At 33.6% G+C, this 14,905-nt stretch overlaps 1 protein-coding gene across 2 annotated transcripts in view; it reads right to left on the bottom strand.

The window, feature by feature from the left end:
* Memo1 (mediator of cell motility 1) overlaps positions 1 to 14,905 on the bottom strand; it is a 133,088-nt gene that overhangs the window by 22,192 nt on the left and 95,991 nt on the right. The window contains exons 6-7 of one of the 2 annotated variants that reach the window (XR_007104579.1): positions 5,904 to 6,046; positions 840 to 1,139 (exon numbers count right to left, since the gene is read on the bottom strand). Coding sequence is in view for 1 of the 2 variants with exons in the window: in XM_047521905.1 (XP_047377861.1) it covers positions 5,904 to 6,046 (143 nt within the window). In the remaining variant the exon portion in view is untranslated. The remainder of the gene's footprint in view (positions 1 to 839; positions 1,140 to 5,903; positions 6,047 to 14,905) is intronic. The other variant, XM_047521905.1, reaches the window with a different exon arrangement.

Below are 14,905 nucleotides of genomic sequence, written 5' to 3'. Positions count from 1 at the left end.
TTTCACTTAAAAACTATTTCTGAAGCACAAGTATAGGAAATGTTCACATTTCCAAATACTTTAAAATGCTGAATCAAGCTGTGATTTAATGAGAATGATAAAACATACAGAAAACCAAATTAAGCAAATGTTTGATAGTATACTACCTACATTTTGTTACTCTTTCATAGCCACCTCATATTTAATAGCTGAAAAACTAGGTAAAAATATTTTAATAGCTCTAAAGAATAATTGGTTAAGAAGCTAAATTCATACTACATATAGCTACCACATTGAATAAACATTTGCTTAGCTTATGTCATCAAAAAGTTATTTTTAAAAATTGTACAAAAATTTAAAAACAATGCATTCTGGTCAATATATGCAGGAAATATCTAATATGGAGTAAACAGTTGCCATGTTATTTAGCTTGTATTATGTATATATGTATTTATGTAAGTGTGCACATGCACACATATGAACACACACACACACACACACACACCACAGCTTTAGTCAAATGCTGCTTGGAAACTGAGTCTAACAAATTTTTTTTGTCTTATTGTTTAAAAAATTTTTTTCAAGATTTTATTAATAAAGGAAATTACAGTATTAACAATACACTGAACATAAATGGACCTTAAATTAATTATTATTCATTTAAAATAAATTATGATTTCAAATATTGCATGAGCAAATGTATTTTATTCTATGAGTTTTTTTTTTTATTTCTGACTTTTGGGAAAGTTCTGAATCTTAACTGTGAATAAATACAACAACCTCTGTACCTGGAGAACTGGAATTGTGTACTTTTTTAAGTATGAATAAAGCATATCACATAGTAAGAGAAAATTACTTACCTGAAACTTATCCTTTCAGAAGGTACACTGGGAAAATGGATTCTTTGAGCCCCTGTTTCAACTTCAAGTATGAGCTTTCTAGCTTTAAGAGCCATTGACACTGCCCCTAGGGGCAGTACAAGCTTTGGAACTCCCCTAGTGAGTATGTCAGTAGTTTCTTCAGATGCCTTCCCTCAGTTCTTTTCAAATTCAAAAGATGAGAGGAAAAATAACCCAAGAAAAAAATCCTGTAAAGCAGAAACCTTACTCTTTGAGGGAAGGAGGGTAGCTCATTTGTGAATCCATTCCAGAGCACGCTTTCTGAGAAAAAGAAATACAGGTAAGTAATTTTCCCATCTCCAAAGGTGACTGGTGATTTAATGAGTGGATTCACAGAGTGTGGAGAGTAAGCTCCAGGGATGTCTGTTTAACACACAACAATCAACTAATGAGGACAAACAACGATGAATGGTACAAGAACCAACACTACTGTTTTAAATACCTAAAACGAAAAGTAAAAAAATAAATACCTCAACATCAACCTATGCTCTGGGATGCAGAAATAAACAATGACCTTGGAAAGTTGATCCATAAAAGTCCCCAAAAGATGAGTCAATGAAACAGACTTTCAGATATTATTGTTGTACAGTTACTTAATCATTTGTTTATATGTTAAGCAATTTTCAAATATTTGAGTTAAACCTCACAAAAATCTGTGAGATATATTATTCTATTAGAAGGCCTGGAACTCGGGACTTTCACAATTGAAATCACAATGAAAAAAAAAATGTATTTCACAAAAGAAATGTTATCTAAGTAGCATCAAATAAGGTAATCATTTCTGAAAACTAAAGGCTATTATCCTTTCATTATGAAGTCTTAGTTATAAAAGTACTACTCCTATCTGAATCCTGCAAAAGATCAAGAGTCTATAAATTTGTAAAAATCAGAATGTACAAATATTTGAGAGATAAATATGAAGACTTGAATAAGATATAATTAGGGATTAACTTACATTCAAATGAATTTAAATATTTAGAAAATAGTAATATCCTTATACCCAAGAGACTACTAGGAGGAAGAATGAACAAGAATAATCACTTGTTAATATGTATTACAGAATAGAACTGAATAAGAACATAAATCTCAAATACTTAGGGGAAGGCCACTTTTATTAAGTGGCACATATTTATAAAAAAAATAAATTATGTAAACCTAGACAACATAATCTATACAGACTACAGAAAATTTTATACATATTTTAACAAAATATGTGTCATAAACATTTCCAAGTAAATTTATTAGAACTGATATGCAAAACCACCACCTTTAAGGATTCAATTTCTGATAGATGCAGTTTAATTTAGAAACTTGTTAAAAGTAACTGAAAATAACATTAATGAAAGCTGTTAATATTCTAAATTTAGAAGTATAAATTTCAGTGAAGCCAGGAAAAGACAAATATTAGTAGTATACAGAGAGAAGGGCAAAACTGAAACTTTAGCAAATAAAATAAAATTTATACAGGATGTAGAACTTTGTAAGTATAAGTATAGATACAACTTACTTAACCATGTTAAAAATCAAACACTGGTAGCAAATGTCTTTGCACTTATTCCACTTCCTGCGATAAGCAGGGATAATTGAAAGGAGGTAGGATCATTATAATGTAACCTGACAAACATCTTCCTATGGTGCTATGGTAAGGTATTTTCATAGATTTAAGACTGATAATGAGATAAAAGGCAGGAATCGAAATGCAAGGGTTCATCTCAGGGAACTCAAATGGAGAGACAAGAAGGGAAATAACAGAATCTAGGTTCCTATCTTTCTCACTCAAAAAGAAAACTATAGAGTATTTTTATCTCTCTATTTTTATCTTTCTAATGTCTTCTCAAATCTAAACAAGACCTAAATGGAATCTGAAAGATGAACATCTATAAAGTGAAATGTTTTTTAAAAGAAGTCATTTTTATAATGGACACTGGCTAAAAAAGTCAACAAGGAAAAATATCTCCAATTTACAAGTAAGACTACTAACTCTATCATCAAGTTTTTCACTTTACTTTTTACAAAACCTGGACAAAATATAAAGAGAAAAAATAACTAGAAATGAAAAATGTAGTCACTGCCAGTACTTTAATGTTATTCAACAAAAACAAATTTCCATTGAGTAATTTGTCAAATATACTACAATCAATTAAGTGCTTTCTCTTTTAAAAAATCTGCTATTGATAATTGTGAAGTGTACTTAAAGCCTAGCTCAATGAACCTTGTAAGGTCTCCAAGTACTTAAGGAAATGAATCCTTCCTGTGAAATCACTTAGAATTCAGTCTTATCAGCTGAGCATGGTGGTGTACATCTATAATTCCAGAGACTTGAGAAGCTAAAGAAGGAGGATTCCAAGTTCAAGGCCAGTCTGGACAACTTAACGAGACCCTGTCTCAAAAATAAACACTAAAGTAAAAAGGGTTGAGGTGCCCTTTTTAAGTGGTAAAGCACCCTCAGTTCAATACCCAATACTACTTCATATGAATAAATAAAGAGAGAGAAAGAAAGAAAAGAAAGTTTTGAGATGGTAATTAAAATACTTATTAATTTAGGAAAGATGTCCAATACCAGTAGAACATAAATCTGAGAAACATGAAACCTAATTCCTAAGTAAAAACAGCTAACCCATAGCTAGCCAATGACTCATAAACTTCAAGAGGCATGCAAATCAGAAAATGTATCTCTTACTTTACAAGAATGACTATACTACAGTATCGAGGAAGAAAGTTCACTAATATTCAATATTAGCATATCTCACATCTCTCACTGATCCCAAGCACCCATCCAGGAAGAATTAGCACAGTGTTTTCCATAAGTATAATGTAAACATGTAATGAACATTGTTAGTGATGGTGCCACTTAAAACTCGATACTTGGAAAAGCTCCATTACTACTTAACCACCAAATATAAGTACTACATTTACATTTAGTCTCTGGATAATTCTCATAGCTATCATTTATCAAGCTTGGGAATTTTGAGTTTTTCTTTCTTCTTTTTGTAAGTATCACCTCGAAATTCCACTTACAATTTAAATAAACTCCAAGAAATCAGGAGAGAAATGGCCTAAATAATTAATTTCTTATAATCTGGTTAGAATGTAAAAATTTACATTTCCTTTTCAACAAGTGTAGTTAAAAATAGTAGTAGAGCAAGATTTTACGGGGGAGGGGTTAAGAATTCTTTATTAATGAGGTAAAAAGGATGGTTCCACAGAAATTAGCAATACTTAAGTGTCTACTAATGTTTTGATGAATTTATGTTGTGGTTGCACATGTTCCCAACGTGGAAAAAGAGCCTAGATTCTGAAGAACAGTCTCAGGAGAACACATCATTTAAATCAAGTGATTCATTCATTCATAAGAGCCTTCAAAATCAAGATGGACAGGGCACTTGTTTCAACAATTTTAATATCTGAAACACATGAACGTGCCTTGTTATCAATAAAAATTCACAATACTAAGAAAAGTAACACCTTTTCTCAGTAATGATACTCCTTAGTTTTTAAGATCAATGACTATGAAATATCTGAATTCCCAAGAAAGGAATTCCTTTTTAAGTCTCTACCTTGTCCCTCAAATATAAGTAATATGATTCTGCCAAAGGTAGCACAAATAGCCAATAGAATTTGTTATTAAAGAGCCCTGAGAGTTACTTTGGGCTTTTCCCAAGTTAGTTCAGCTACCTGAAAACCCTAAAGGTAGGTTTCCCAAACTCAGTGCTACTAACATTTTGAGCCAGACTATATTTTGATTGGGGGCAGGGGTTGGGAGAGCCAGCCCTGTGCACTGTACCATGTTTATTTAGCAGTTTCCCTGAACCCTACTCATTTGATACTAGTAACGTTACAGCCCCTTAAGTCGCATCCCAGCCAAGTTGTGATCATCAAAAATGCCTCCAGGCATTTTCAAAAGCCTGCTAGGAGGAAAACCATCCCTAGTTGAGAATTACTGCCGTTCACAAATAATTCATCTATACCACCAAGGAAGATAGTTCAGATAGTTCTATCTCGGATAGACTGAGATCTCAACTTTCAAGAAAGTCATTCAGAGAAGTTTGCAAGAGAATACCTAAGCAAGCCAGATAAATGTTGAATCAATTCTGGTAATCAAAGGGTAAGACACATAAAACAGTCAGGGTTCCCTATGTCTCACTGAGGATGAGATTTTGGTGCTCTGTCATTCACTCTACTTTAAAAATTATAGTCTTACATTTTACACTTTCTTATAATCAAAACAGTCACTGATGAATGAACAGATGTTGGCATCCTTAAACCAGTGAATAAATGATTAAAAGAGATGTACTAAGAGGAAAGGAACTTAGAAATATCCTGGGACAGTAATGGATAATTGAGAGCAAATTGCATTAAAAGAATGTAAAAACAAAGTTTGCTAAAAGAGGCATCCATAAATGTCTCACTTTCTTTATGATCTATTCACTGTTAAGTGTCCTTACTCTTTTAATTCACATAATCACAAAAATCACTTAAGAGTCCTTACCCTTATAAAGCATTAGCAATGAAGACCACAGTGCTAATAGCCAACGTGTTACAATCTTTGAAGGGTAGCTCTAAACTGATGGCAATTGTGGGCAAAAAATAAGCACCGAAAGAAAAAAGAAAGAGAGACTAATTACAAAAAAGCAAATCTGGAAAAGACTGGCATAGCTCATCTACATTCTAAAGAACATTTCTTTCATAAACCAAAACTAACTTGAGAGAAATCTCAATACCTACATGGAAATGGAATTAAGAGGTCTTACTCCCACTAACATAAGTATCTAGAACAAGGATGCCCTCACAGTGTGAATCCAATTATACCAGTCGCCTTTGGAAATGTGTCCATAATCCACTATTACCATCTGATCCTTTTTAAATGACCAAAAGATATTTTTAATCACTTTTAAATATTGCTGCTAAAAGTAAAACTTTTCAAGGAGAGTGATAAAGAACTGAAAATCAGAGCTCAGAATGAAAAGGTACCTTTAACCACAAGTACATAGTATCTACCATGATATGTTAAAATCTAGAACTTACCCCAGTGGCAGAAATCAGAAGAAACCACAAAGAGATTACTAGGATCCGCTAGATATTTACTGAAGAGTTTTCCGAATTCCTGTTCTTTTGACTCACTCAGAGCTCCAACCAGTACAGGAATAATGGTAAACTCATCCTTATGGCTTAAAGAAAACAGAAGAAGAAGAACAGGAAAAAAAAAAAAAAAAAAAGAAGTCATTTAAGATGTTTAAGAATAAAAATAGTTTTCCAAATTGTTGACACTAGAAACTGGAATATTTATTAACAGTGGTAACAACATACATAATTGTTAATTTCTTAAAATCTGTAAATTAAAAGTTGAAAGAGGAAAATTTAAAAATATGAAAAGCACAGAATACTAGAATTATCTATTTAAAGTCACAGAAATGTACAAAATAGGTAAACAAAGCTATTTTACTCCCAGGTATAATAATAATCCTTAAAAATAAAAATAAGCCTACCAGTTCATCACCAGTTCAAGTCTTCTCAACTACCTTCCAAGGCTACAATCATCTACCCAATCCTCCTGTGGTTTTAAAAGAGCATTAAACTCTTACCTGTTTTAATCCCATCTTATTATAAACACTACCATTTCTGGTACTTATTCTATAAACCTGCCATGTGAGACCTATGAAACTTAATCTTGGTTCCCACAAGATTCACCAACTGTACTTTTACACTTATCCTAATGATCAGATACAAGCCAGCCTGAAGATACAACTCAAATTTCATTGGCATCAAGGTAAACAAAGAATTCAAGGAAGTATAAATTCCTAGCATCAAGAAAAAGACATCACACCCACCCACAATGTTTACATAACATCCACGAGTCCCTTTTTCACTCTACAAATTGACAGATTTATGGAAAAGGAACAAAGCAGATTAATAAAGAATAACTGTGATGTGCTATTCATCTAAAACCTTTAAAATTTTTATTGTAGTGAAATTTTACTTACATATATTCAATCGTATTAATATTCTGAATGTTTTAGATTTAGAATTTTGGAAGCATGAATCATGTTTATCTGACTTGTTCAGAAAAGGACTTTTAAAAAATACCACCATAATAAATGCTTTTTAATATGAAAATCTGACACTTAACTGATATAGGACAAACAGAATTTGTAAAGGTTTTTTGTTTTTTTTTTTTTTTTCCCCCAAATACTAAGTTTTTAGTAATCCCAAAATAAATTTTGGCTAACTACATAAAGCTAAATTCAGGGCGCCCACACACCTCCCCCATAAAGGCCCCCTTACCCTTGTCAATTGCGAAATAAACAGATCATACAGATCTCCAGTCCCTCTGCAATGCAGGGGCTTCTTGGGCACAATCTGCATCTATGGAGTAAGAAAAAAAAAGGAAGCTGGCAGAGGAAGCTGCCATGGGATTTCTCATTCTCTAACTCTTAATAGTTTACTAAATTACTATTTGGAACAAATAGGGGCTCTTCACTTAGTTAAAGGTGATTATCAGGTCAAAGAAAAGAATATCAGTTTCTAATAAAAATTTAGTAAGATTGTCAGGAATTATTCTAACCTCAGGAACTACCTACATAAATAAATTCACTAATTTCATTGAAGAGTCTGTAAGAAATTATGACATGGTAGGAAAGCAGTTATATAAAGAACAAAGAAATAGGGCAAGATGGTACACACCTATAATTCCAGCTACTTGGGATGCTTACTCATAGGAGGATTACAAGTTCAAGGTCAGCCTAGGCAACTCAGACCATGTCTCAAAATAAAAAATAAAAAGGGCTGAGGATATAGTAGCTCAGTGGTAGAGTGCCCCTGGGTTCAATCCCTAGTCCCAAAGCAAGAAAAAAAGAAAGAAAAGAACAAGGAGAAGCCAGAACAAATGGGTCTAAGTACAATCCCTACTACACACCAATATTAAGAGTATGGCTAAGTTCACAATCTGAAAATGTATTTGCTTATATGCAAAATAATATATATAAAAACCTACTTCACGAAATTGTATTAAGTGAAGAATAGTATAGAAAAGGTGCTTTGTCAACAATACTTGACTTTGAACAAGAGTCGTTTCTTTGAAAAAAAGCTACCAGCCCTTTGCTTAACTTCAGTTTGAGCTTGCAAATCTATCTATACAGAAGAAAAAGTCTTATCCTACAGAGAAACTTCTGACTTCAATCAAGACTCATCCATCCAACCCTCTTTTTCAAAAAGTCTCTTGTTCTCTATCCCCCAGACTAAGCACAAATTAAAGAGCATTTCTTTCAAATGTAATATTCCTAGGTTTCAAAATTCAAATTCTGAAGTTGCACTTCCCAGTGAAGTACAAAATATGCCCAGAAAACAATTATAAAACTGCATTAAGCCATCAAAAACAACAATTTTTGTGCTCTTATATCAACCAAAGTAAAAAACGTAAGAGAAGTTCATTTGTGACAAATAACAGAACTTTTCAGTAAGAACAGTAGAGTCTGGCATCTTACCAGACGCTGCCTCCATGCCCAAACCCAGCTCCACAGACATGGAAATTCCATTAAAGTGAAGTCAACCATGAAAACTGGCAGTTTCATTGCCACAAGGGGATGGCTTTGATGTGGAGCACAGAGAAGAAAAATTACACTAAATGGGAAATAGGAAAACATGCATCTCTCTTTGCCTACAGTTGGTATACCATTAGAGCAAGCTGTAAATCTGAGGACTAGCTAAAAATTTTAACAGTAAGATTCTAGAAATGATAGATCCTATGAGAAGGGCCTATGCCCTTCACAACCATGGTTGACTACAAGTCTGCACATATGCACAGGTGACCCCCTAATAGGTCCTACATTCACTACAAAATGCCAGCTAATTGGGAGGCTCAGAGTATGCAGAGGGGAAAGGGGAAACCTAAGAGATCAAACATACAACACCACCTGGCTATCTGCATGCAGTGTTGAGGAATGGTTCAGAGGTAGAACATCTGCCCTAGCACAAAGGAGGCCCTGGGTTTGATTTCCAGTACCACCACCAAAAGAGAGAGAGAGAGAGAGAGAGAGAGAGAGAGAGAGAGAGAGGAAGGAAGGAAGGAAGGAAGGAATGAAGGAAGGAAGGAAGGAAGGAAGGGAGGGAGACAGACATAGAGAGATAAAGAAAATTTTGTATGAACACACAGGGAGAATATAAGAAAACCCAGTGGAAAGGGAAAGAGGCAAACATGAAAGTAGACATAGCATTGAATGTGCTCCCCTAAGTACATACAATCCACCAGCAGAGTGAGAGCCTTATTGGCTGGAAGACTTAAGCACAAACTACAACCAGTCATTACACAACACTAAACCATGCAATCACAGGTGTAAGCCCCAGAAAGTCAAACCAAAAAATGAAAATATGAAGTTTCAAAAAGTTTGGAAAACACATCAACAGTAGCACATGGTAGGAGACAGATTCTGCATTTGAATTTCACACGAGTTTCTATAACTAAAGACAACTTGCAAGAGAGGAAACGAATAAAATCAGAATCCAGAGTATGTATAATATACTATATAAAATGTCAAATTCAAAGAAAAAAATACAAGCCAGGAAAAGAAACAGCAAACCATGACCCATATTTGGGGCAGTGGGGGGATGTCACTAGCAAGTTATATCTGACTAAGACGAGATCTTAGAGTTAACAAAGATATTAAAAATTTATCATAAACATATTTAAAGAATTACAGAAAACTATGCTTAAAGAAGTAAATATATATTGACATGACATGAAAAATAGGGAATATCAAAGAAATGCTAACTATTAAAAAAAGTAGAAATTTTGAGAACTGAAAAGTATAACTGAAATGAAAAAAATGGTCAGAAGAGTGGATTTCATATTAGAATAAGAGTGAATATGTGATATTAAAGATAAAATCTAAAAATTATCCAATTAGAAGAAGAGTGGGGAAAAAAACACTAAAGACACTAGAGACATGTAGACAACACCACATATACCTGCATACATGGGATGATATCCCAGAGAGGGGAGAGTAAAATTTATGAGAAGTAAAACTTTTCAAATACCATGTAAATATTAATCCAGAAATCCAAGTTATTCAACAAACCCAAAGTAGAATAAACAGAGAAATCCTCACCTAGTAAACAAACCATTATAAACTAAAGGAGGAAATCTTGAAGGCAGCAAGAAAAAAGTAAGTCATTTCATGTAAATCTTTTCAACGAATAATAATGGGACAGTTATGTATCCATATATCAAAAAAAATTTATACACACACAATTCTGCCTCACACCATACACAAAAATTAACTCAAGCTGAATCCTAGCAATGTAAGAGCTAAAACTCTTCTAGAACACAGGTCAGCAAATACCTTTTTAAAGGGACCATCAAGTAAGTATTTTAGGCTTTCTGAGCCATAGAGTCTCCACAGCAACTGCACAACAGTTATTAGAGGGAAAGCAGGCACAGACAATATGTATATGCATGGGTGTGGTTACGTTCCAATAACACCTTATTTATGAGGTGTCAATAAGATGGGGTCATTCCACCGGTTATATTTTGCCATCTCCAATGCAAAAATAAAACGAGAAGATCTTTGTGGCCTTAGACTGGGCAAAGATTTCCAAACATGATACCAAAAACAGAAACCATACATAAAAAAGACAACTGAATTCATCAAAATTTAAAATTTTGTTCTTCATTAAGAAAATAAATCATACAAGGGGAGAGAAATCTTTGAAAGTCATATATCTAATAAAGAACTTATATAGAGAATATATAAATTCTCTCACGATTCAGTAAGATGATAAATTACTCAAACTAAAATTGACGAAAATGAATGAATAGATATTTCACATAAGATACAAATGACTAATAAGCACATGAAAATTTGTTCAACATCATTAGTTATTAGGGAGATGCAAAGTAACACCACAATAAGATTGTACTACATAGCTATCAGAATGGTCTTAATCAAAAACACAGTAACAGCTATTGTCCAAGATGTGAAAAAAATGGAACCATTACACACTGTTCCTAGAAACAAAATGTTTCAGACACTTTAGAAAACTGGTAGTTTCTGAAAAGGTTAAAACAGATGTATATGACCCAGCAACTCCATTCCTAAGTACCTGTTTGAAAGAAATGAAAACACATTGATATAAAGAGTACAAGAATGTTTGCAACATTACTCATAATAGCAAAAAGTGGAAATGATCCAACCATCCACTAACTGATACATGAATAAATAAAACGTGGCATAATTTTATAATGGAATAATTATTTGGCAATAAGAAGAAATGAACTACGTTATATGCTATAACATAAAGGAACCTCAAAACAGTATACTATGTGAAAAAGGACAGTCACAAAAAACTTTTTGGTATGATTCAGTTTATATGAAATTTCCAGAAAATGTAAATCTAGGTCAAAAAGCACATTAGTTGTTACCTGAAGTTGAGAGTGGGAGCGGGGATTACCTCAAGTGGACACCAGGTTTCTTTTTAGGGTAGTGTTCCAAAACTAGATTGTGAGAATAGCTGAACAACTCAATAAACTTACTAAAAAATAAAAATCAATGAGTTAACTCCTTACACTCGTAAATTTGGTAGTATGTAAATCATAACTCAATAAAACTGTGGGGTGGGGGACAAGGAAAAGGAAAATCCACCTTTCCCTCTTACAAACTGAGCCACCTGCAGCAGATCACTACCCTAAGCCTCAATCTGTCATTTGTAAAAATCAAATTACTAATCCTTATCACACAGGGTTCTTGTGAGCACCTAGTAATGAAAAGAAACATTTTATCCTTTTTTTTCTATCCTATGGTTTTAATCATATTGCAAAAAATTTATGTCTCTAAGATGTGTAAGAGACTAAAAAGAGTTGAAATCCTAAAATCAACAGTAGAACATGCTTTTTTGAAACAAACAAAACCACTCTTACTGGCGCTCAGTATGAAAATGATCAACCCAATGTAAAAATTCTAATGTAAAAATGTGAATTGTAATATAAATACTTCAAGTGATAAGAAAACATAATTTAACTGGTAGTGAGTTTTTAATTAATTAGAGGCATACAAATAACTGAAACCTTAAAACTGACCATATTTTAAATTAAATGAAATCATATTTACCAATACAAACAAGGAATTTTTACCTATTATTCTAGAGCTCCTTCTTGTTCTATAATTTTGAAAAAATGTTCTGCCAATGATGTATAGGTAATAGTGAAAGGGAACCAACATGTACGAAAAGGGGAAAACTCAGAAACATAAAGAAACAACAGATTTGTTCTAAAACCTCAGTAAGTGCCACCAAATAAGATTTAACTGCAAAACATATAAAGAAATACACAAATACTCATGAGTATAAAAATCACAGAATAAGAAACTGCTTATGTCACTATGATTAAACTATGATTAAACTCAGGCTTTTTTCTATATCTGGAGTAAGGCCATTCCATCCTCTTAAAATCTAACTACACAAGGGCACCTCTTAACTTTTCTCAGACCATTTCTAATATCTGAAGACTATCAATGAGGCTACGATCAGAAAGTAAAATCTTAAAATCCAGTACAAATCTAATCTAAAATAATGGCTAAAAAGGCATTTAAGGGAGGCAAAAACCCAAAGAGTTGGAATGGCAATATGACAGCCCAGAACTGAGAAAAGCAGGCAGTTTTACAGGAGAGTTAACATAGTAGGCCATATGCTAAAATCTTTAGAAGGGGCCTGTCTATAAAAATGACCCTTGGCTAGCATCTGGGAACTTGGTTTTTAGAAAGTTTATTTGATAAGGGAGTTTTATCTACTTGGGTTTCTGCTTTTGCACAATTGCTTACCCTCAACTGCCATGTAAAGTAGTCCAAGGCTACCCTACTAGAGAGGGGAGGCCATATGGAAAGACAGGCCCTGAAAGATAGTGACAAGTGGAGACAAATGAGAACCAAAATGAGAATTAAGATGCCTCAATCAACAACCAGCACCACAGCCCTACAGGAATCAAGGGCATCTTGGAGCATTCTGCTTACATCAATCTGCCTCAACTCACAGCATATGTAACAAAGTTATCTCCACTGACCTCTGACCAAATTCCTAACCCACGAAATCATAAGCAAAAAAACTGGCAGGTTGAGGTAATTTGTTTTGCTGTAATAGATACTGGGACAAAACAACAAAATACTGGTATCTGGAAATGGGGTGCTGCTATAACAGAAGCCTAAAACACACCACACTGGTTTTTGAGACTCAGAGGCAAATAGAAGTTTAAAGGATGAAAAGGAGATAATGGAAACAAAGAGCAGTAAGGAAACTGCTATAGGAGGCTGGAAGAAGCATGGTCCACATTATATACTGGCAGAACAATAGCAAACTGCCACATGAAGTAACTTAGAAGATTAAAAATACACCTAATATACCTAATGGACCTGTGGATCTGGCTAAGGATATTCCAGTAGAATATCCTGGAAATAGTGGCTTCATTACAATCAAGCATTAGAAGGTACAAGAAGAAAAATGTGAGCTGAAGAATGAACTATTCAACTTATAAGCAGAATTTAAGATAAATACATCTTTTATTTAAAATTTTATTTACTCATTTTAGGAAGGCATTTATTTTATAGTTTTTCCCCATATTTTTATTGATGCATTATAGCTATACTTCAAGGTGAGATTCATTGTTATGTATCTGTATACATGCACACAAAATAATTTGGCCATTATCATTCTCCAGTAGTTCCCCTTTACCTCCGTCCTCCAACCCCCTGGTCCCTCTTTCCTGTACTCTGCTGATCTCCCCTCAGTTTTCAAGAAATCCCCAAACCTTCATTTTCCCTTTCCCTCTCTAGTTTTCAGATGATAGAAAACATTTAACCACCAACTTTCTGAGTTTGGCTTACTTTGCTTAACATAATATTCTCAAGTTCCATTCGTTTTCTTTCAAATGACATAATTTCATTCTTTTCTAGTTAAATAAAACTCCATTGTGTATAAACACATTTTCTTTATCCACTGACATTCACTGACAGACTACCTCAGCTATTGTGAATTATGCTGCTATAAACATCGGTATGCATGTATCACTTTAGTATGATGATTTTAATTCTTTAGGATAAATACAGGAGAGGTATAGCTGGTCATATGGTGATTCCATTCCTAGTCTTTTGAGGAACCTCCATACTGATTTCCAGAGTGGCTATACTAATTTATAATCCCACCAACAGTGTAAAAGTGTTCCTTTTTCTCCACATCCTTTCCAGTATTTATTATTGTTTGTATTCTTGATGGCTGCCATTCTAACTGGAATGAGATGAAATCTCAGTGCAGATTTGATTGACATTCCCTAACTGCTAATGATAGTAAACAATTTTCTACATTATTTGTTGGCTATTTGTATTTCCTCTTTTGACAAGTGTCTGTTTAGTCCATTTGCCCATATATTAATTGTGCTATAAGGTTTTTTGGTGTTAAGTTCTTTCAAGTTCTTTATATATTCTGGATATTAAGCCTCTGTCAGAAGAATAGCTAGCAAAGATTTCTCTCCCATTCTGTAGGTTCTCTCTTCTCATTCCTCATTGCTTCCTTTGTTGTGCAGAAGCTTTTCAATTTGATGCCATCCATTTATTAACTCCTCACATTATTTCCTGAGTTTTATGGGTTCTAAAGAGAAAATCAATGCCTATACCATATGTTGGAGTGTTGATCCTATGTTTCTGCTACAAGTTGTATAGTTTTTGTCTAATTCCTAGGTCTTTGATCCATTTTAAGTTGACTTTGTACAGGGGAGAGGTGAGTTTCTAATCTCATTCTTCTACATATGAATAACCAGTTTTTCCAGCACCATTTGTTTAAAAGGCTGTCTTTTCTCCGATATGTTTTTGGCACTTTTGTCAAGGTTAAAATGACTGTATCTGTGTGCATTTGTCCTCGTCTCGTCTATTCTGAAACATTGGTCTATGTGTCTGTTTTTATGCCAATACCATGCAGTTTTCGTTACTATAACTCTGTAGTATAATTTGAAGTCAGGCATTGTAGTGCCTCTAGCAATGTTTTTTTGGCTTAAA

This window comes from Sciurus carolinensis, chromosome 13, assembly GCF_902686445.1.
Source record: "Sciurus carolinensis chromosome 13, mSciCar1.2, whole genome shotgun sequence".
NCBI classification, from domain to species: domain Eukaryota; kingdom Metazoa; phylum Chordata; class Mammalia; order Rodentia; family Sciuridae; genus Sciurus; species Sciurus carolinensis.
This window is presented reverse-complemented; position numbering and strand designations above follow the sequence as displayed.